Source organism: Monodelphis domestica, chromosome 2, assembly GCF_027887165.1.
Source record: "Monodelphis domestica isolate mMonDom1 chromosome 2, mMonDom1.pri, whole genome shotgun sequence".
In the NCBI taxonomy this organism is placed as follows: domain Eukaryota; kingdom Metazoa; phylum Chordata; class Mammalia; order Didelphimorphia; family Didelphidae; genus Monodelphis; species Monodelphis domestica.
Genome location: NC_077228.1, coordinates 224706637 through 224729152, shown reverse-complemented (window position 1 = coordinate 224729152; position 22516 = coordinate 224706637). Strand labels below are relative to the sequence as shown.

The 22516-nt window shown below is 32.9% G+C and overlaps 1 protein-coding gene across 1 annotated transcript in view; it reads left to right on the top strand.

The window, feature by feature from the left end:
• The window catches only part of GNA13 (G protein subunit alpha 13), a 54982-nt gene extending 33153 nt beyond the window's left edge, over positions 1–21829 (top strand). Inside the window, exons 3-4 of the mRNA XM_001370137.3 lie at positions 9886–9936; positions 16085–21829. Coding sequence (XP_001370174.1) covers positions 9886–9936; positions 16085–16657 — 624 coding nt within the window. The 3' untranslated portion in view covers positions 16658–21829. The remainder of the gene's footprint in view (positions 1–9885; positions 9937–16084) is intronic.
• Positions 21830–22516: the final 687 nt, after the last annotated feature.

The following is a 22516-nucleotide window of genomic DNA, read 5'->3' as shown; positions in this document are numbered from 1 at the left end:
CACACAGGTAGTATGTATCTGATACTGGATTTGATTTCAGGTTCCATGCTCTAGCTATTGTACTGCCTTGCTGTCTTATCATCTGATGTCCAGCATTCTGGGGATAATCCTTACAGTCCATTTCCAGATTTATCTATAAAGTCATTTTGGTTTGATTCAGGACCTGTCAGAGATTGCTTGCATTCCACAGACATAGCTCTTGAGAACCCTGGTGCCATTTCAATGACTTGATGAGACACCCCCCCCCCCCCCCTCTCTCTCTCTCTCTCCTCTCTCTCTCTCTCTCTCTCTCTCTCTCTCTCTCTCTCTCTCTCTCTCTCTCTCTCTCTCTCTCTCTCACACACACACACACACACACACACACACACACACACAAACACGAAAGTGCTCCCATTGGGCTGCTGGATGGAGGGCTGGTAAAGTGAGGAATGGCCTCAGCACAGGTGAAGAGGGGGAGGGGAATGACCTGAGTGCTATGCTTCCCTCCAGGTCTGCCATCTGTGAACTGCCCGTCTTAGCCCCAGTGTATTTCTATTAAGCTTCTGGGCAGAGGGATAGGTGATATGAAAGGGAAGGAAATAGCTTTGCCCAAGTCCCTCTGCCTTTCTAGTAACAAACTCTGGTGGGTGGGAGGAGGGAACCTTATGTGCCATCTTTGGTACCTGTGCCATAGGACTGACATCACTGGACTACTAGATGGTCTTTTAGTCCATGACTATAATTTCTCTTTAAGTACTCCCACAACTCTTCAGTTTCATGAAGCTGTTCAAATATAGGTACTGAGACACTCCCAAAAGCTTAACAACTAATATAAAGTTCAACTGCTCTGTGGATAGTAGTTTATTAGTGCATCTATTGCACAGGATTTCTCCAAGAAAATCTATATACTTTAGCAAAACAGCATTCTGGATAATAATAATAATAATGCCTTTCATTTTATAGTACTAATTTTTTCCCTTGGTGTATTGTCTCTTTTGATCTTGAAAATAACCCTTTGAGGTAGATGAGAGACAGAATATTAATAGAGTAATATCTTATTTGTTAGGTTCATTTTCAAAAATTAAGCTGTGTGATTGTGCCTTGATTCTTATATTAAATTATATAGTTTAACAAATTGAATGGTATCTCTAGGAAAGTAAATATTTCAATACGTATCACATTCTCTTTACTCATCACAACCATTCTAGCTCAGGCCTTGAATCATTTCCCATCTCAATTACTACAGTAGCCTCTTTATTGAGTTCTCTGCCTAAAGCTCTCCTGTGTCCAATACAGTTTTTATTCAACTATCAAATTGATATTCCTAATGCTCCAAAAAGTTCCAGGGTTGTTGTTTTTTTTCCTCTTTCCAACATAAAATATGAACTTATGTTTGACTTTTAAAACTTCACAATCTAGGTTCAGTTCCACTTTTCTAAGTTGTATGTTACTTCCCTTACACACTTCTATCCCTACAAACCTATTTAATTGGCCCTGTACCTGATATTCTGCCTCATGTCTCTCTTCCCTTATGCTTCAAAGGAATTCTTTCCTCATCTCTGTCTCTAAAAATCCCTAGCTTAAATCCACTAGGTAATATGATTATCTCACATTCCTAATGATAATGATGATGATGATAAGTAGCTAATGTTTATGTATAGAGCTTACTATGTGCTGGGCACTGTACTAAGTACTTTTAAATTATTTTCTTTTGTCCTCACAACAACCATGGGAGGTAGGTGTTATTATTGTGATTTTATAGATGAGGAAACTGAGGCAAATAGAAGTTTGTTTTTTTTTAAGTAACTTGCCCATCACAAAGCTAATGTCTGAGGCTATATTTCAACTCAGGTATTCTTTCCTCTAAATGCAGCATTTAAATTCATTGTACCACCCCTCTCTATATAAACATAAATGTGTGTATATATACAGACTATATATAGATAACAAAACTTAAAGCCTTTTCAAGCTTTCAGTTCCCTTATGTATTATTTAATATGTTGATCAAACATTTGATATTAATATTTAATAATAAAACAGTTCTATAATTTAAAAAAATCCCTAGCTTTTTTTCAAGGTTCAGTTCAGGTGCCAATCAACAAGCATTTATTAAGCACCTAATATGTGTCAGGCGGCACTGTGTTGGGAGTAGGATATACAAAGATAAAAACAGAACAGCCCTTGCTCTACAAAAAGCTTGAATAGAAAACAGCTATGAACAAATATTTATGTCCACAATAAATGAAGAGGAATTTGTGGAGAGGAACACTGACTGGGACAATTGGAAAAGGATTTGTGTGCAAGGTGGAACTTGAGAAAACTTTGAAGGAAAATATTGATTCTAAGAGCATTCCAAGGAACAAGGGGACAAAGACAGAGAAATTAGATATGGAATATGAAATGCTAAATATGATTTAACAAGATTTGATGAAATGTAGGGTGCCATAAAAAGTAATAAAATGTAATAAGCCTGGAGAGATAGGTTAGAGTCAGAGTATGTAGGTCTTTAAAAGCCCAACGGGGGTAGGGTAGGGAGGTTATTCCATCCTAGAATCAATAGGAATCTATTGGAGTTGCTTTTTTAAAAAAATATTATTACTTTTTAAGATTACGAGAAATGAAAATAAGCAATATTAGAGGGGTTGTGGATAAAAAGGCACTGTTTAAAAAAAGACCCTCTATGTTTTGTCTTAGTAACAACTCTTGAGGCAAAAGGGCCAGGGCTAGGCAAATGAGATTAAGTCACTTGCCCAGGGTCACACAGTTAGGAAGTGTCTGAGGCCAGATTTGAAGCTACCTCAAAAAGGTACACTATTGCACTGTTGATGGAACTCTGAACCAGTATAACCATTTTTTTGGGGGGGGGGAGGTATTTAATTAGTTAATTTAGAGTAATTTTCCATGGTTGCAAGAATTATGTTCTTTCCCTCCCTTTACCCCCTCCCATAGCCAACACACAATTCCATTGGATTTTACATGTGACGTTGATCAAGACCTATTTCCATATCATTTAGAGTCTATATCCCCAATCATATCCCCATCGTCCCATCAAGCAGTTGTTTTTGTTCTGTGTTTCTACTCCCACAATTTTTCCTCTGAATGTGGATAGTGCTCTTTCTCATAGGTCTCTCAGAATTGGATCATCATTGCATTGCTGCTAGTAGAGAAGTTCATTACGGTCAATTGTACCACAGTGTATCAGTCTCTGTATAATGTTCTCCTGGTTCTGCTCCTTTCACTCTGCATCAATTCCTGCAGGTTGTTCCAGTTTGCATGGAATTCCTCCAGTTTATTATTCCATTGAGCACAACAGTATATTAGACATTTCTTGAAGAATGTGTGTTCTCTCTCTCTTCCCCCCCCCCCTTCCCTTCTCCATTTAGTGATAAATTCTAGTGTTCTTTCTATATCTGTTGAAAGGCAGGTTTAGTAACATTAAATAGAAGATCATGCACTCGTGGTACTGAAAAAAAAAGTGTCTGGAATGCCAGTGCTCAAAAAGGCAGTTTGAGCTCAGCTAAATATAGAAACTGTGAAATACAAAGGAGTCAAGACAAACCTAGAAAGGTAAATACATTTGAACAACTGGAAAGATTTAAACTGATGAAGTGCTTAGATTATAATAGGAGAGAATAGACAAGTATCTCTTTTAAAGTCCCACTGTTTTCAAGTGTCAAGGAGTTACAAATTCAAGGCCTACCTGTGAGTTTACTATGCTGTATTGATTTTTTGACAAGAAAGATGATAAGATTCACTGTATTGATTTTTTGACAAGAAAGATGATAAGATTCCTTCTTGTCCTCCACCTAATTTTTTTTTGAAAAGGGACATAAGAGAAAATAGAACAAATTCTAAGATATTGATACAAAAATTAGCAATCATAGAAAGCATGGAGCTATGCAAAATTACATAATAAAAACCACAGAGGTTGTGAGGAAAATGGAATTAGAGCACAATTCAATAACTTTGTTAGTAACGCATTAAAAAATACAGAAACCTTTTTAAAAAAACAATAACAGTTTTATATGTGTTAAATTATTATTTTTTTATATTTCACTTTTTTATTTTCTTTTGTCTGTTTTTTGTTTGGTGGTTCAAGTTCTCTTCTACAAAAAAAAGACTAATATGGAAAAATGTTTTACATGACTTAAAATTAAAATTAGTTTCTCTGCTAAAAGTATTATATTTTTAGAGGTTTATTAAAGATTAAGAAATAAAATACAAAATAAGAAAGCACATGCAACCTACATCTTGCCTGTTAGGTAGAGAGCTGGGTGTGCCTAGAAGCCGAAACCGAGAGAGTGGTAGGCAGTACAGTCAGTTTAAATACCCATTTTGTTCTCTGCCCAAGTGGGTATCCCCGGTGAGATTTTAGGGAATTCTGGGAACTACCAAGGACTTCTGGGAATTGAAGTCCGGGGTTCAAATCTCCATTTTTACATGACTGCACATGCAAAATCTGTGTTGGGTTGGTTGCCATCCCAGAGAAGGAAGAGAAAAGGGAGAAAAAGAGGGAGAGAATTTGGAACTCAAAATTTATTTTTAAAAAATGTTTAAAAGTATTTTTACATGTAATAATTAGGAAAAAACAAATATTTTTAAAAATCAAAATAGTTGGGAAAAAGTAAATGCTTGTGGACTAAGAAAGAAAGAAAGAAAGAAAGAAAGAAAGAAAGAAAGAAAGAAAGAAAGAAAGAAAGAAAAGAAAAGAAAAGAAAAGAAAAGAAAAGAAAAAAGAAACAACCCTTGGGGCAGCTAGATGGCCCTGGATTGAGAGCCAGGACTAGAAATGGGAGGCCCTGGCTTCAGATATGCCTCAAATGTTTTCTAGCTGTGTGACTGAGCAAATTGCTTCAATTGCTGAGCCAAATTTCTTTGCTCTGGAATAAATACCTTGTAGTGATTCTAAGATGGAAAATAAGGGTTTTATAGTTATGTGTTAAATTATTAAGAAATACATGAATATTAAAGTAAATAGTGGCTGAATCTAGGCCTAAGGCTGCTACTCAATCTGCACTCCAGCTATAGGCCCCTAAAACTCTGGGCCCTGGAGGAAGGGGATGTATTTGGGTTGGTACAGACCAGCCCTTCTCCATCATAACTTCTACTGCTCCAAAAGATAAACAATATATTTATTATGTCACTTTACCATGATAGAGTTTGCTTGTGGAAATAGACATCCATTGGAAAGGTTGTGAGTTATTATAAAACGGTGCAGTTTTTTTTTTCATTATCGCTGTTTTGGGGAGAATTGCACAATAGCAAACTCAGAATTTGAGTTATGCTCAGGTTATTCCCATATATATCAATCATGTACTAAATTTGAACAAATTTGTATTTTTGAAACATAGAACTGCCAGTATTATGCTTCTGGTGAATTCAGAAAAGCAAAGACAGCCAAAATCTCAAAGTAAGAATAAAAATAAGACATGGTTTTAAAAGTAAAGGTGGGGAAACTACATTATGCTTAGGTAATAATGATAACAACAATGGGGGTCAGCTAGGTGGCTCAGAGCTAGTAGATCAAGAGCCAGACCCAGAGATGGGAAGTCTGTGTTCAAATGTGACCTCATACACTTTTCATCTGTGTGACCTTGGGCAATTCACTTAATCCTTATTGTCTAGCCCTTACCACTCTTCTGCCTTGGAACCAATAATACACAATGTTGATTCTAAGATTGAAGGTAAGAGTTTAAAACAAAAAAAAGGTAAAACAAAGAAATTAATTTTATTACATCTAATAATAAAACAAAAAATTTAGAAAGCATCCCCATCAAACCCCCAATTAAACAGAAAAACAAAATTTGAAAATAATAGCTAAAACTGAAAATAAAAGCATTTAAGTGATCAATTAAGTGCTAGGTTATATTGTAATAATAAATGAACTGTTAGCGAATATGGCATAATCAGCTAGTTGCTAGAGCAAGAAGGTGATAGTGAATAAAAGTTTAGTAGTTAGAAAGACCCAAGTTCAAATCCTGGCTCAAGACACTAGCTATCTTACTGTGGGTAAGTTTTTTTAAACCTAATTTTCCTCCTTTCTAAAATGGGGATAATAATAGCATCCAACTCAGATTTGTTGGGAAGATAAAATGAGATAATATTTGTAAAGCACTTTGCAAGCCTTAAAAAACACGATATAAATATTAGCTACTATCTAAAATGAAATTTTAAAATAAAATCATTTTCAAATATCAAAAAAATCCCAAGAAATGAAGAAATAAAAGAAATTATTTTAAAGCATTTCCCCATTTATATGCCAATTAATCAATTGAATAGATTAGTGTTTGCAAAAATTTAGGATATACCAATTATCAGACCAAGAATATAATTCAGTCTCAGGCAAAAAAATTTGAATATGCCATAAAGAATAAAATTGCAGGACCAAAAAAGATTTATAAGAATAATAGTAACTTCTAAAAAAACAATTCATTCTAGAATATATAAATTGTAAAAATAGAGAAAGAGGTTATACTTTCAAACTCCTTCTTTGAAATGATAAAAACTAACGTCTAAAAAAAAACTATTCCAAATGTTCATAGCTCTTTCCTTTCCTCTCCTCTCCTCTCCCCTCCCCTCCCCCGCCCTCCCCTCCCCTCCCCTGCCCTCCCCTCCCCTCCTCTCCCCTCCTCTCCTCTCCCCTCCTCTCCTCTCCTCTCCTCTCCTCTCCTCTCCTCTCCTCTCCTCTCCTCTCCTCTCCTCTCCTCTCCTCTCCTCTCCTCTCCTCTCCTCTCCTCTCCTCTCCTCTCCTCTCCTCTCCTCTCCTCTCCTCTCCTCTCCTCTCCTCTCCTCTCCTCTCCTTTCTTCTCCTCTCCTCATAACCCTTACCTTACCTTTCTTGGAAAATAATGAGGTAGTTTAACAATTCTTTTTTATTGTTTTTGTTGTGTTTTTTTTTTAACCCTTACCTTTCCTCTTAAGAGTCAATACTGTGTATTGGCTCCAAGGTAGAAGAGCGGTAAGGGCTAGGCAATGGGGGGCAAGTGACTTACCCAGGATCACATGGCTAGGAAGTGTCTGAGGCCAGATTTGAACCCAGGACCTCCTGTCTCTAGGCCTGGCTCTCAATCCACTGAGCTACCCACCTGCCCCCACCCTTTTCTTTTATGATGTGTGAAGAACCTTTTTCATAGTGTGGTAGAGGACCTTTTTCAGAATAATGTTATAAGTACAGAAAACAAATAGGATTATAGTTGCTCTGGCAGCTAACTTTTTTTTTTATCAGATTAGCTAATGGTTCATTTATTTTTAAAAACAAAACCTATGTCCTAATTTATCATTTTAAAAGTTTTGTTATTTTCAAAATTTTCTCTAATTTTCAGATTTTGTTTTTTCCATTTAGTTGGGAGTTTGATGGGGTTGCTTTCTATATTTTTGTTGTATAATGTTTAGTCAAATTCATTGATTTGTTTGTTCTGTCTTTTTTTGAAAGTTTTTAGAGAAATGAACTCTATCGAAATAAGGACCCCCCCCCAGGTTTATGAACCCCTCAGGCATCTATAGATCTCTAGTTAATAATGCTTATAGACTAATATTTCTAATTAATATTGACATAAAATATTGAATAAAATGTTATCCAAGAGGCTTCAACAAAATATTTAAAAGATCATACAGTAAGTTTGGATTATACCAGAAAATTCAGTTGTTCAGTGAAAATAATGGATCTTAACAAAAAGCAGAAATTACTAGTAGATGAAGAAAAAGTTTTTGACAAGAAAGGATAATTAATGCCCCCGTGCCCCTGCTTTTAAAACAATACTAGAATTAAAGAACCATTCCTTAAGATGCTATTTGTCTAAAATCAAGAGCTAACATTTGTAATAGAGAAATACTAGAGACCATTCTAGTAAGATCAAGAAGTAAAATAAAGATTCACAATATCACTACCGTTATTACATTTACTTCTAGAAATTCTAGCTGTAACAATAAGATGAACAAATGATTGAGGAATTCTTTCTTGCATAAAGGGGGAGGCAGAATATTATCTTTTACTGATATGTTGGTTTTCTAAAGAACTCTAGAGTCAACTAAAATTAAAGAATAACAGGATGGCCTTATGGCCATAAGGGACCACTTTAGGTCACATAACAATATTTGTAGCAAACATAATCAACATTGTTATATGACTTCCTTCAGCACCTTAAAAGGATCAGAGGAAGAGAGAGTGAGGATAGTCCAGGGTCAGAGTTTGGCAGGACTTGCAATAGAACAAGGAGAAAAATATTTTCTAGTAGAGGACAATGTAAAGTTGACCACATTAACTAGAGTCAAGATTATGAATGAAAAAAAAGAGCATTTGAAGGGAAGATGAAGAATAGGTTTGGGAGGGAATAGGGAAAGATGAAGTGATTAGTTAAGATCTGATAGAGGTATTTCAGAGTTATTTATCATAAACCTGGAACATTTGAACAGTAGAGGGTGTCATATAAGCTGACAAATTTACTTGCTGGTTGATAGAAGTTGAAGTATGTTTAAAAAAAAAAAGAATTCCTTCTCATAACAACAAGGGAGGGAGTGGAAGGAGTGGAGAGGTATGAGCCAAGTTGTGAACTCTTTTGAGAAAAAAAAAAAGACCTGGGGACCTGTAGACAACTTGTCAGGAGTTTGATAGGGTGGTATATAAAAAGGAGTTCAGAAGATAATTGCTACCTCCTTCTTTTCCATATCTATAAAATGTAGATAATACTGTTCATAGTTCAAAGGATCACTTAAGATAGATAGATAGATAGATAGATAGATAGATAGATAGATAGATAGATATCTTTTAAAATCTTTAACATCATTTGGAATTAGTTAATATAATTTAACACTTGTAAAATAAGATTCTGTTTATATCTCTACAATCTATAAACTAAGATTAAAATAGTTTATGAATTTTTTTTGTTGTTCTCACCTTCCAAAATCATCTTAGTGATGTTTCCTGGAAAGATGACCAGAACTTTCAGATCCTTTGGAGAGATTCTTATTTTTTCTTCATATAGGAAAGATTAGGGACTGAGCTTGTGATTTCATTGTTAATAGAAAACTCCCTGGTGAAGAAACTAATGCAGGCCATGTTGTCTTTTCTCTTTATAGCCTTAGGGCTGGTTGGTATCAATGGAGAAACTTGAACCCAGTTCTTCTTGGTTCTAAGGAAGACTCTATATCCATCATGACATACTCTTTCTAGCTTAGCAATAATTAGTGGCATGAAAATCTAGTAAAAACTTCTGTACTTCTGAAAGGATAGCCACTTTGGCAAAGTAGAGAAATGGAGCTTGTATGTAGCACTATTAATAACTTAAAAAGATATGTCTTTGCTTTAAGTTTTAACTTAAATTTTTAAATGTTTTAACTTTAATATGTCTTCCCATCTTCTCAAGGTACTTTCTCTTTTTTCTACTCCAGAGATATTAAAGTTCAGGTAAAAAAAGAAGTAAGCTTAAATTTAGGTATGAGTTTATCTCAGAAGTTGTTTTTTCCTCTAAATTCATAAATAGACCTATAAAAAGATTATGTATGCATATTATGGATAAATTTAAAAGCCAAGTAGAAAACTTTCTAAGACAAATTGACCTTTTTTTCCCCCTTTAGTGAAATGCTCATGGTCTTTGTCTGGGGCTTCAATATTTTATGGAAGCACTTCCTAGCAGTGTGACTTTGGGCAAGTCATTTAATACCAATTGCCTAGTCTTTATTGCTCTTTTGTCTTAGAATTGATATTGATTCTAAGAAGGTAAGAGTTTTAAATATATTTTATGGAATGTGAGATTTTAATGTTTTTGGAAGGGAATGTTCAGTTCAATGTTAGTGATTAAATATATATTTTAATTGTGTGCAGCAGGACTGGGTAATAGAAATTGTGAAATCAAGTTTTCCATTCCTAAAGAGGCATTAATATATGTTCATTTTGGTTTTGTTTTCTAGGGGGAATCTGTAAAGTATTTTCTGGACAACTTGGATAAACTTGGAGAATCTGTAAGTTTTAACACCTCAGAGTACATATAGATATCTTGGTTCATTAGTCAACAAGTATTTGTTAATTGCCTACTGTGCAGGCACTGTGTGAAGCACTGGGGAAACAGACAATAGTGAAACAGCCCTTTCCTTCAAGGTGCTTATCTTCTAATGGGGCAGACAATATGAATATATACATGCATGTGTGTGTATATATGTATGTAGTTAGACCAACAGACACACACACATATATAACATTATATTCAAAATAAAGAATAGCATTTGTGGCACAGAGAACACTAGAAAACAAGGGAATTGGGAAAAGCTTTATGTATTAAGTACTGCTTAAGCAGAAGACTAAAAATTCCAAAGGGCAGATGTGAGGAGAGTATATATTTGATAGTGCTAAGGCACAGAATAAGGAATTAGTCTTGTGTGGTGTGTTCAAGGATAAGTGAGAGAAAGGAGTTGAGGGTGTAACAACAAGGTTACAAACCTGGATAACTGGGAGAATGGTGGTACCTTCAACAATAATAGTTTGGGAAAAGAGGCAGACTGGAGGAAAAAATTAATGTATTCTATTATGGAAATTCTGAGTTTGAGATATCTCTGGAACATCAGGTTTGAACAATCAAATGGATAGTTGGTGATCTTGGATTAGAGCTCTGGAGAAAATATAACTGCCAAAATACATCTGAGAGACAGCTATATAGATAATTATATAGAGGAGATCAACATAATGGAAGAATATATAGAAAAAAGAAGACTCAGGACAGAGCCTTAGGATACACCCACAGTATACCACAGAATACACATCATGTATTCCATAAATAGTGAAACATCAGAGGAAACTGAGAAGTGGTAAGACAGGTAGAAGAAACAAGGAGAGGAGAAGAATGAGGACAGGACAGTTTCCTGAAAAAGCAGAGAAGAGAGACTGTACAGAGAGAGAGAAAAGTGTGGTCAGCACTGTCAGTTTGCAGAAAGGTCAAGGAGGATAAGGAGAGAGCAGAAGCTATTAGGTTTGGTACATTAAAAAGTTGTTGCTGATTTAGAGCAATTTTTTAAAGTGAGAAACTCCGAAAGAAGTTTAGAGAATGCAAGCATAAGAGAAGTCTAGTGTAAAAATTCCAAAGTTAGCTGAGAAAAGGAGAGATAATAGAAATGGTAGCAGGCATGATAGGACCTAGTGAGGATTTTTTATGGATATGGAAGACTTGTACATATTTTTACGTAACAAGGAAAGAATCTGTAGATAGGGAGAAGTTGAAGTTGAGAGAGAGAAAGAGAGGGGGGAAGAGGTTTCAGATACTGAAGGAAAGGAAGACTTTTTCATGTGAGTTTTTTTCAAATGTAAGTTAGGGATGAAATCAAGGGACTCTGAGAGAAGGAAGAATGGTCAGATGAAGAGTGAGTAAATACCCCCCCCAAAATTGTTTTCAATAGCAATGTTCTAAACTTAAATAGTTTAAAATCAATAAATTAATTTTTTAAAATTAAGATGAAAAAAATAGTAGATTGAAGGAGAGTTGGAAGCTTGAGGGGAGAAGAGATCTGAAACTGCCCCTGTGGGGAGTGGGATGGAAAATTAGGGAAGAATAGCAGAAATTTGTAGTGTAACAAGTTAGCACAATTGGATTTGAATTTTGGAAGGAAAGAATTGACCCAGGATAGGGGTGAAATTGTGGCAAAATACTGTTAAGAGAGTTACTACAGGTCATAGTAAGGACAAAAAGCAGATTTGAGAGGAGCTAAAGGCACAGGGATAAATAGAATGATAGGAAATGCTAATCAAATAAAGGAATTCATTATTGAAATGGAGCCACTTGAGGATAATAGCAAGATTAATAATGTGGCCATCCTTATGTGAAGCTGAAATGGAATGTTTAGAAGTCAAGTAAACGAGGAACTGGAAAACTAGGGTATTTATTTGAAGGAACTTTATGAATTTTGGAAGTCCCTTAGGAAGATGGTAATAATTGGAATAGAGAGTAATATTGGGAGCCAGGAACTGAATTCCCTGAGAAAGGAATGAGAATGGCCTGGAAGTTGGTAAATAATAACTACCAGAATCTGATAAGCATGACAGATTTGAAGAGATTGAACTTTAAAGGAGAAGAAGTTACTGAGTGACAATAGAGAAGTTATATCTAGTTAAAGGACAGTGAAGGGCAAAAAGTGTTCTAACTCACCCAGTGAGTCGAGAGAAAGTGTAACTACTATTGAAGTGACCTAAAGGTCTCAGCAAAATTCAGAAGATGGAAAAAGTATTAGGGAAGAGAATTAAAATTAAGAAAAGTTTTATACATTAGGAATTCCAGTGGGCACATTAGAAGGGACAGGCAAATAAGAAACAAGAAATTGGAAGAGTATCATTGAGATCAATGAGGATTAGAAGATTAGCAGCAGAGATTGTGGAGGATGGTTGCCCTTTAGTAGACTTGGATTCACCCATCACTGGGTTGGAAATACAAAGAGGGGCAAAAGATTATTAAAAATTGGGGGAATGAGTCCAATGCCAGAGTATCAATAGAACTACAGATTAAGGCTAGAGAGTAGAATGTTCTTCTGATCTCTATCAAGGCTTCTAGATCTTTATTCCTTGGTCCCCCAGGAGGGACTGTATTTACTCTCAGGAACAGAGGTACCTTTCTAGGTGGGTAGTGCTGAGTCTTAAGATGATTACTTGTACCTTCATATCAGGGTAAGTGGTAGCATCCTGTTTGGAAGTAAAAATAGTTTATATACTACATATCTTTTCTTGGATTCTTTTCTGTGAAACTTCCTACCTTGTATTAAAATAAATACCCTACTTACAGCTATGATCTTTCAAACTCCTAAAGAAAGAAGTTTCAAAAAAAGAAAAAACCAAAAGCACATTTGAAAAGGGAAAAGACATTCATGTTTTACTTTATTGCCCTATGTACTTATAAAATAGGAAAAGAAAGCCTAGAAGGTGAACTGATATTAACACTTTTTGAATGAAAATATTTTCATTTCAGGATCATTGTTTTTCTTGTCCTTCTTATTTGATTTTTTGTGTATTTCCCATGCATTCAAGAGAGCTTCACTTTTATATTAAGTACTGTTGATCTAGCCCCATAACCTGGCTCAATGGTATTAGCTACCAGAACAATTCCTTGTAAATAATAAGTGATTATTATTTTAGTTGAATAAATAAGTAAGAGAATTTTATTTCCTTTCCTAGTAATAATTAAATGATTTTCAACCATTATTCTAGAAATTTCTTTCTAAAAGAAAAAGCAAGTTATGGAAAAAAGAATTTTACAAATTTTTTTTCTGGACCTAAGCAAGGGGTAGCATAATCCTGCTACTTTAGAACTTTTATAGGAAACCTGTAATAAAGAGTAAGATTTACCAAATTTTCTGATTGGTTGACTGTTCTTTGCTTATTGTACAAGACAGAGCAATGTGTTCGTTTTTATTTCTAATTTACCTTTTGCTCTTTGCTCAGCACTACGTAGAGATCCAAAAGTAGGGTAAGATAAAGTTCTTGTTTTTAAGGAATTTATAATCTTAGCAAGGTAAGCAAAACTAACATACATTAAGTAATAGTAGTTTATAGAAAGGCTAGTTTAAGGCCACATGTGAAATTGGATCTAAGTTGTGAAAGACATGTAAGATTTACTTAAATGAAAGAGGGGAGAAGGGTAAAAGATACATGGAGAGGGAAACTTTGATATCTGAAAGGAACTGACCTGCCTGTCACCATATAAGTCATGTTAAGTAGTAGTTATATGTTTAGAAAAAAATAATTTGTGCCTTAAAGCAGGTATAGTAAAATTGCTATTGTCTTTTTTTCCTGTTTATCAGCAAAAGTCAATGTTGGGTCAAGGTAGGAAAAAATTAAATATATATTTTTCTAAGGCAACATGAATAAGTAGACAGATACAAAGTAGGCACTGTAATAAGAAATATAGTTGCAGGGAGAATGCAATTGGATTATAAAGAGGGAAAAAAGTAAAGTATTTGAACTATTAAGTAATTGGAAACGATTATAGATTTTTGAGCAAGGAATATAGGTAATTTGGCAGTGGTTTCAGGATAAGTATGAATGCAGAAATAGAGAAAAGAATACCAGTAATCTATGTATGAGGAGATAAAGGCCTGGATTTAGGGTGATAACATTGGAAATGGAGAGATGTGTAGGAAGAATGTAGAATTTCAAGGAAAAAGAATATCAACTTTTGATGGCATTTAATATAGGGGTAAGTTAGAAAGGAGTCAAAAAATTATATCCTAATGACTAAAAAATGTGTATTTATCAGGGATAGAAATGGGTAAATTTCTGTATATGTGGTGGGGAAAATAAAGATTTCTCTTTGGGAATATTTCATTGTAGTAATTGCACCTATTCAAACAAATGTTCAATAGTTGGACATACCAGAATTTTTCTGATAACCCTGCCTGGTCTCTTCAAGCTCTTGCTTTTTCACAGAATTTCCCTAGTACTTACAGTTTTTTACTATATTATTTAGCACTCAGTTAAATAATTTTATACTGTCTCCCTCTGTTTTACTACTAGTCTTATCTATCCAAATAGGTTGTCATCTCAGATATAGGGAACCATATCGTACTTCTGTAAGATATGTACTTAGTTCTGTAAGATATCACCCTCATAGTGCTGTTCATGTAGTAGATGCTCATTAAGTAATTTATATTCGATCATTAATAATTAAGGTAATCATTAATTAATTATTTAATTAGTCATTAAGGTAAATCCTTTAGATTATTATAACAGTGCAATATGATAAAAAAAAAAGTTGGTACAATATGTAACTTTGAAAACTTTATTTTTATGTTTAAAATGTAATTTACAAAATTAAGCTAATTTTGTATACTTTGGATTATTCCATGTTCTTGATCTTACATAAGTACAAATAATTTTAAATTGACTATATTCATTCTATTGTCATTTCAGCAGGATAGTTATCTTACAGCAACAGTGTAACTAATTATTATGATATAATATTTGGAAAAGGATAAAGTAAGGTATTGAAAAATAGGGATCATGTGCTCTGGTTCTGATTTTCTTATTAGTCTGATTAGCATCTTTATTCAAAAGCACAATAGTAGAATGATGACGATGATGTGGTATAGTTATAGAAAAATATTGACAGAGAATGACCCTGTTAAATAACATAAGCAGATTATTGGAGTGGTTTAGTTTGCCTGTTCTACTGTATTTTAAGAGAATCTATGAAAGAGGTTATATAATAAAATAGGAAGTGCTCAAAATTTTTTTTCTTTTGGCTAATTGTTTGAGGAAGTCAGCTCTGTATATAGGCAAACTATATTGAACTCTGCAAACATCTATTCAGTATAACTGACTAATAAATATGATACCAGAGAAGACAGCACTGGAAAGTACTAGAAAATTTTAATCCTGTATTACTCTAACATGAGTTAGAAAGTTGAGGGATGTATAATAATGACAGTTCACATTTTTATTGAACTTTTAGGTTTAGAAATCATCTTTCTTATGAAAAACCCGAATTGAAAGGGCAGTTTTACTATAATAGCAGTAGACTACACTGAGAATAACATTTATTCCACAAAAATTAATTGAAATCTGTTGTATAGAGGAAGATAGAAAAGAAATGTACAACAATAGAAGCAGGACTGGTTTGGATATGTTTCAAGAAAGGAAAGATTATTCATTAGCTTAGCACACATACTAGATGTGTAGAAGAATATTGAAAGGTGAAATTGGATATATATATATATATATATATATATATATATATATATATATATATATATATATATATATATATATATATGAAAGGAGCAATTGATGAAATTCTTGGGAATCTTGAATGAAAAGTTTGTTTAGTAGAAAGCTAATGTATGTCATTGAATAAGAAGTGGTATTATGAGAATAGTATTATCTTTCCTTAATGAAATAAGTAACACTACTTATGATTTATGGTATTTCTTTTTGCCAGAGCATCCATATTGATGCTTTTAAATATTTTAAGAGATATTAAAGTGTAATTATGATAATTTAATACTTTAGGATTAAGCAAAAATTTGGATAAATATAATTTTGTTAGGACATTTGTTCATTATAAGTTAATAAGTATATCAGGAATCACGGTAATTTTCATTGGACTTTAAAATGATAAATATAATCTTTCTCCTCTAGGATTACATTCCATCACAGCAAGATATTCTGCTTGCACGGAGACCCACCAAAGGCATCCATGAGTATGACTTTGAAATTAAAAATGTTCCTTTCAAAATGGTTGACGTGGGTGGTCAGAGATCAGAAAGGAAACGTTGGTTTGAATGCTTCGACAGTGTAACATCAATACTTTTCCTTGTATCTTCAAGTGAATTTGACCAGGTGCTTATGGAAGATCGACTGACAAATCGCCTCACAGAATCTCTGAACATTTTTGAAACAATAGTCAACAACCGAGTTTTCAGCAATGTCTCCATAATTCTCTTCTTAAATAAGACAGACCTGCTTGAGGAAAAAGTGCAAATTGTGAGCATCAAAGACTATTTCCTAGAATTTGAAGGGGATCCCCACTGCTTAAGAGACGTCCAAGATTTCCTGGTGGAATGTTTCCGTAACAAACGCCGGGACCAGCAGCAGAAGCCTTTATATCATCATTTCACCACTGCTATTAACACAGAAAATATTCGACTTGTTTTTCGTGATGTGAAGGATACTATCCTTCATGATAACCTCAAACAGCTTATGCTACAGTGATGTGCAAAAGACTTTATTTTAATACTCTTTTATGTTTGTTTGTTTTCTGGGATTTTTGTTGTTGTTGTCTATTTTTATAAATAGCAGTTTACAACAGGGCTAAAAAACCTTAATCCTGTGTCAGACTTTTGGAAAACCATAGTTGTCTTCTGTGGACTTTGGTTTGTGGCTGAAAGCTGCTCTTAATACCACATTATTGCCAACTTCTGCTCAGATTCAGTCTTTGAATCTTTTCCACTATAGCTTCAAGTTAAATCAAATTGTAATTCTGTAGCAGACCTCAATTAACTTCAGGCTTCAATCGCTTTCACTTTTCTAGTCTGAGTTATATTTCTGTAGCAGCTGTTAACTTGTAGGTATGTGGTTAAGATGATTCTTAAAAACAAATAAGGTTGTCTTTTTTGCCTTACATTCAGTAGTATCTTGTCTATCTTGCAGTGACTTCTTAAACTGCAAGAAATGTTGGAGAAGATTTGATCCAAGGGATGGCATTCCATGGGCTTATCACAGATTTGGCCTTACTGTTTTTTAATATATCATATTGGTTGTACATTTTAAAAAATTTGTGCTTTTTAAAGTAATGTTTGTAATATTCTAAAGTTTACATAAGCATTTCTGATTTGATGCTAATCAAAGAGTATTCACAGATGGTACAAGGAAAGCCAATAACAAATCCCAAGTAGTAATTCGGTCAAAAGTAAATAATGAAATGTAATCTAACTCTTCTTTGTTCCCATTTAATGATGATATATTAATAATGTACCATGTGCTGAATATTCTGGCAATAATAGTAAATCAAAGCTGCTTGCAACTTAGCAATATGACTTTTAGAATAAAAAAAGCCTTTTCAGAATTCTTTCATTTGTTTAACTGTCAGACTTTTAAATCCTGTCTCAGATGATTTTGGTGATTTACTGTTTTTAAAAAATACAATTGCAACTTCATAGATACTGTTCATTTGCTATTTTGATCATTTCAGTAACTCTAGTCTTTGAGGCATTTTTGTGTTTGTTTGAAACTTACTATGGATTGCCATTTCCCCTTCAAACTATATATCCAACAAATCATTAGATGGAATTATCATTATTAATTCTTAGTGTATCTGTCCAAAAATCACAACGTATACATGGTTGCCTAATTTCTATTTGTGAAATGCCATTATTTTAGGTACATTTAAGTGTTAAACCATTTGCTTTAAGAAGTTATCATTTTTATAATTCAGAAACCTCTATGATTAAATTAAATTTGATTCCTCATTGCTTCCTTTAAAAATTATTATTTTTGAAATGTACATCTACTAAATAGCTTCATTATTAAAAATGCACTCATTGTTAACATGATCAGAATGGTGTGGTTGCAATAAAAAATACTGTATTTTAGGTTATATGTAGTCTTAGAACTTGGATTTAGAAAAACATGCACGATACTTTTTTTTTAATCAAACTGTTTTTCTCCTTTTTTAAAATTGTGATTAAGACTGTGACATAGATCACTTGACTGTAGCTGACTCTTCTCAGGTATTTTATTAATTAGAAATTCCTTGAATGTGTGGTTAAAACTATGTATCATCAAGTCTTTCAGGGGCTGAGTTCACTAAACTGTCTGGCTTAAGTTTAAAACTTCCACAGTGAGCTGTCTAAACAGGGATTTTTCTTGACAGTCTTGTTAAAGTAGATTTCCTTTGACTTCAGGTCCCATCACCATTATTCTGTAATTATTACCTTTCAGTATTTCAGTGTGGTAATGCATGAACATTCAAACATATACTCCTAGATGGGCCTCTGAGGTCCCTTCTAGCTCTAGATCTATGATCTTACATTATAATGCAATTGTATAGTGGTTTCCATGCATGTCTAAAGTATTTCCACATCTAGTGCTTCTTGCCAAAATTAACTTAAGAAGTTGTTTAAAATTCACAGGGTTAGAATTTTTTCACTAGTGAATATCAATAAATATATTCACATTAGACTTTTTCAACAGTAAGTTACTCTATAATTCGATAAGTTTTATTAGATGGTCAGAACAAAGCATTAACTTTAGGGAAGACTAAAATGTTTTTGAATATATTAAGAAAAATGTTTTAGTCTTTCTAAATCATATTTAAAACATATTATTGGAGCCATAAATATTTGCTAAAAAGATAAGATTAATTACTAAAATTTGCCCATTTGAAGCAATCTTAATTTTTTGAACTGCCATTAAAAGTTGTTAGTAATACCTGCCGTAGAATAATATTGATAGTGAAGTAATTTATTCTACAAATTGAAATGTGATTTTTTTTCAGTGATATTATTTTAAAATTTGATAATAGTTATAGTGGAACTATAAGTCCAACCATTAAATCACATTTTACATATCTTTTTAAACTAAAAGAAGGAATCTTAATATTTGAAGTACTGAACTTATAGGTCCTTTGAGATACCACTATATAGGGAAGAAAATGGTAAAACTTAGGGGACAGGATAAATGAGATTGCTTATAGTTTTATTTATTTTTTTAATATGCCAAATTAAATTTTTTTGGCCCATTCATTTTTAACAATTCAATTTAAATGTATTGTGCCTTAGAGCGTTTGGTTTCTTAAGCCTGTCTCATTTGTTTTTTGGTAATATGTGCCTAATTACATTATATTATATAATGTTTATTGACTTTTACAACTGAGGTTGTAAACCTGAATGCTTTTTAAATTTAAATCTCAAAAAATGTCCCTAGAATGTTTTAATGACATTGGAGAAATGTATTCCACAAAATGTTGCTATTTAAATCAAACAATATTAAAAAAATTGGGCTTTGGTTTTACAATACATAGTTTTTCTTTTAAGTTTTCTGAAAATATAAATCCAAGGTGATATGCTTGTGCCAATCAAAATACTGTATGTTGTGATTTCATGATATCATTTGATGTATCAAATTCAAAATTAGGCCAAACCTTTTAGTTTTTTATGTTTGATTCAATTGTAAAAAATGTCCTTTTTTTTCCTTCCTAGAAAGTACTTTCAGCCAAAGAATAAAAAAAAAGAGAGAGAAAAGAAAAGGAAGTTTAGGGGGATGTAAAATTTTGTTTTTTAAAATTTAATTGATTTAACTTTGTGTAACAGTTTTCTACTATATGATTCCTTTTAGTGGATTTTAAAAATACTTTTTCAGTTAGATTGGGTAAGTATTTTGAAGTACACATTTAAAGTTATATTCCATAAAATCAGTATTGGGAGTGATTGGGAATTATACTAGTTTAGATTATGTCTTATAATTTTTGTAGGACAAGGGTTGGGTAAACCAAAACTTCTAATTTATTGTTCAAATCAATATATATTTTTTCTCATTGTGGTTTTTCCCTCAGAATTTATGCGGAACAAACTTACTAAGTTATGTTCTTCCATATTTTGAAATTTAAGTTCACCATTTTGGAAAGCCCTCCAGTTGCCATTTTCATAACATAATATATTTGGATAAAAGAAAAAAATCTAGAAATTTAAGCTAGATTCTTTCCTTTGCAGATTTTAAAAATGTGTGTTCTTTGTATATACAGGTATAAGGAGGAGATTGAATTTTAATGTTAACTATGAATTTCTTGAGTCCATGAATTTATCAGTCAAAAAGTGGTAATGAACAACCCCCCTGAAATTTTTTTAAGCCACATTTGTTTTAATTTTATTTTTTGAAATCTAAAATGAAGAAGTATTGTTAAGTTCTTTCTTGTTGAAAATTGTTTTTCCTGTTTTGCTTCTTAAAAAAAATACTGGGTCAGCCTTGTTTTCTTTTCCCATTATTTCAATACTTGCAATGTACCCCTGAAGTAGATCTTTTATGCTGCTTGATTTTTTATGTTAATTCCTAAAAAAGAAATTTATTACCCTGTATCAAGATATACTTAGTTACATGATAGTTAGTAAACATTAAGGGAGTATATTGCTATTAAAGGTTTACATCAAGGAACAGATAAGTCCATGAACTAAACATAAGTAAATATTTAATAACAAGGTTTGTAGAAAAACCTGTTATGGTACGATTTCAAGGCCTAATAAACTTATAATAGAGATGGAAATATAGAAATGAATCTGAGGATTTTGTTTGAACTTTAGATATATTTTCCAACTACCATCAAGTTAAATGTTAGACTTGGTGTTGTAAGTAGTAACATCATTCGAGGTACATTTTGCAGACCACTATCTTTTGCAGTCTCTTTACCTGTACTTGAATGTATATTAGCATTTTCAAATGAGATTTCACTTTTGTGATATTCAAGTTTAAATTGTTTGGTTCCAAATACCACTACTGTTCATATACCAAAATTTATTTCTTTTAAGCCTTAAGAGATTCAAGCAGTGCATTTTGAGGTTGTAAAAAATTCTAATAATTTAGCCTATTTTGCCAATGATTCTGTTATGGAAATTTTCAGTCAATGAGTATTAGGCAATCTACTATGTGCCAGGCACTGTACACTGATAAGTCAAATAATGGGATCCATGGTTAAGATTTTAATCCAATGAGGACATGATAAACCTTCTTTGTGACTTTGGTTTTCACATTATAGGATTGTTGCCTAGATACTGCTTTAAATCTGTGAAAAAAATTTTGTCATAAAGCAATGTTGTAATGAACATGCACCACTCAACAACTATGCCTGTTTAATGGTACCAGAAAAAAAAATGGTTTAGTTCTTAGAATATTATGCAACATTGCTGCAAATTGCTATTTACCATATCCTTTGCCTTTTACTTGAAAACAGGTAACTGAATTGCAAAATATTTTAAATGGCTTTTCTGTACTTTACAGTGATGAGAGCTTAGTTACCATAAGAAGCCTTATCTAAAAATATATTTTGTAACAACCGTAATAGATGCTGTATCAAATAAAACATGATTTGTATTAGCTCTGTATAAAAGTATTTGTGGCTTGGGACTTTTTATACATATAACTTTTTATAACTCTCCAGGGACTAAATATCATCTGATATCATTGTAAATTTTACCATCTGTATTTTAGTTTGATTGGCAATAAATTATTTCTAGAAGAGATCTAAAAGAGGAAAACATAATTTGATTTTATAAGGTGATTTAATTGCTAGTAAAGCTTTTTACTCTTGTACATACTTTGCAGACATTTTGCCTTTTGCTATTAATATTTGCCTTGTAAAAATTACTGACATTTAATAAACACATTTATAAACCATTCACTACTATTAAAGTTATTTAAAGCAATAGCTTGGGCATTAAAAAGTGCAAAAGATTTAGTTTAATGGCTAGAAAGTATAACTGCCATTAAGTGTCTTAGGTATCAGATGTGTCAACATTTTTCACTTTGCCCTAGCCCATTAAAATTTATAAGATTGAAATCAAAATCAGACCATATACAGGCCTTAATCTTCTCTTACCACTACAACCAAAATCATGTTCCTTAAAGTTGGCCATGGAACCTAACCCTTTCATTGAGGGTAGGATAGGAAATAAGGCATTTTTACTGTGGGGGGAAAGAAACACTGAAACAGAAAAGGTAAAAGGATAAGCAACTATAGGAAGCAGTGTAGTGAGATGACTAGATTCACATAGGAAATGGTGTAGTGGAATGACAACTTAGAGGAAAAAAAGTTTCACTTTGATTCAAACACATACTAGCTACATAACCCAGAATAAGTCATTTTAACTGCAGACTCGGTTTCCTTCTATGAAAAGGGACTGATAATTGTATCTATATCAGGATTATTGTTAAGATCATATGAGGTAATATATATAAAGCTTATATAAATACTAGCAATTATTATTTCATCAACGTGGGTCATTGTTGGTGTGGAAACCACGTATGGAGATAAAACAACTCCATACCTTAAAATTTTAGAGAGTTTCATGTGATATTAAAATT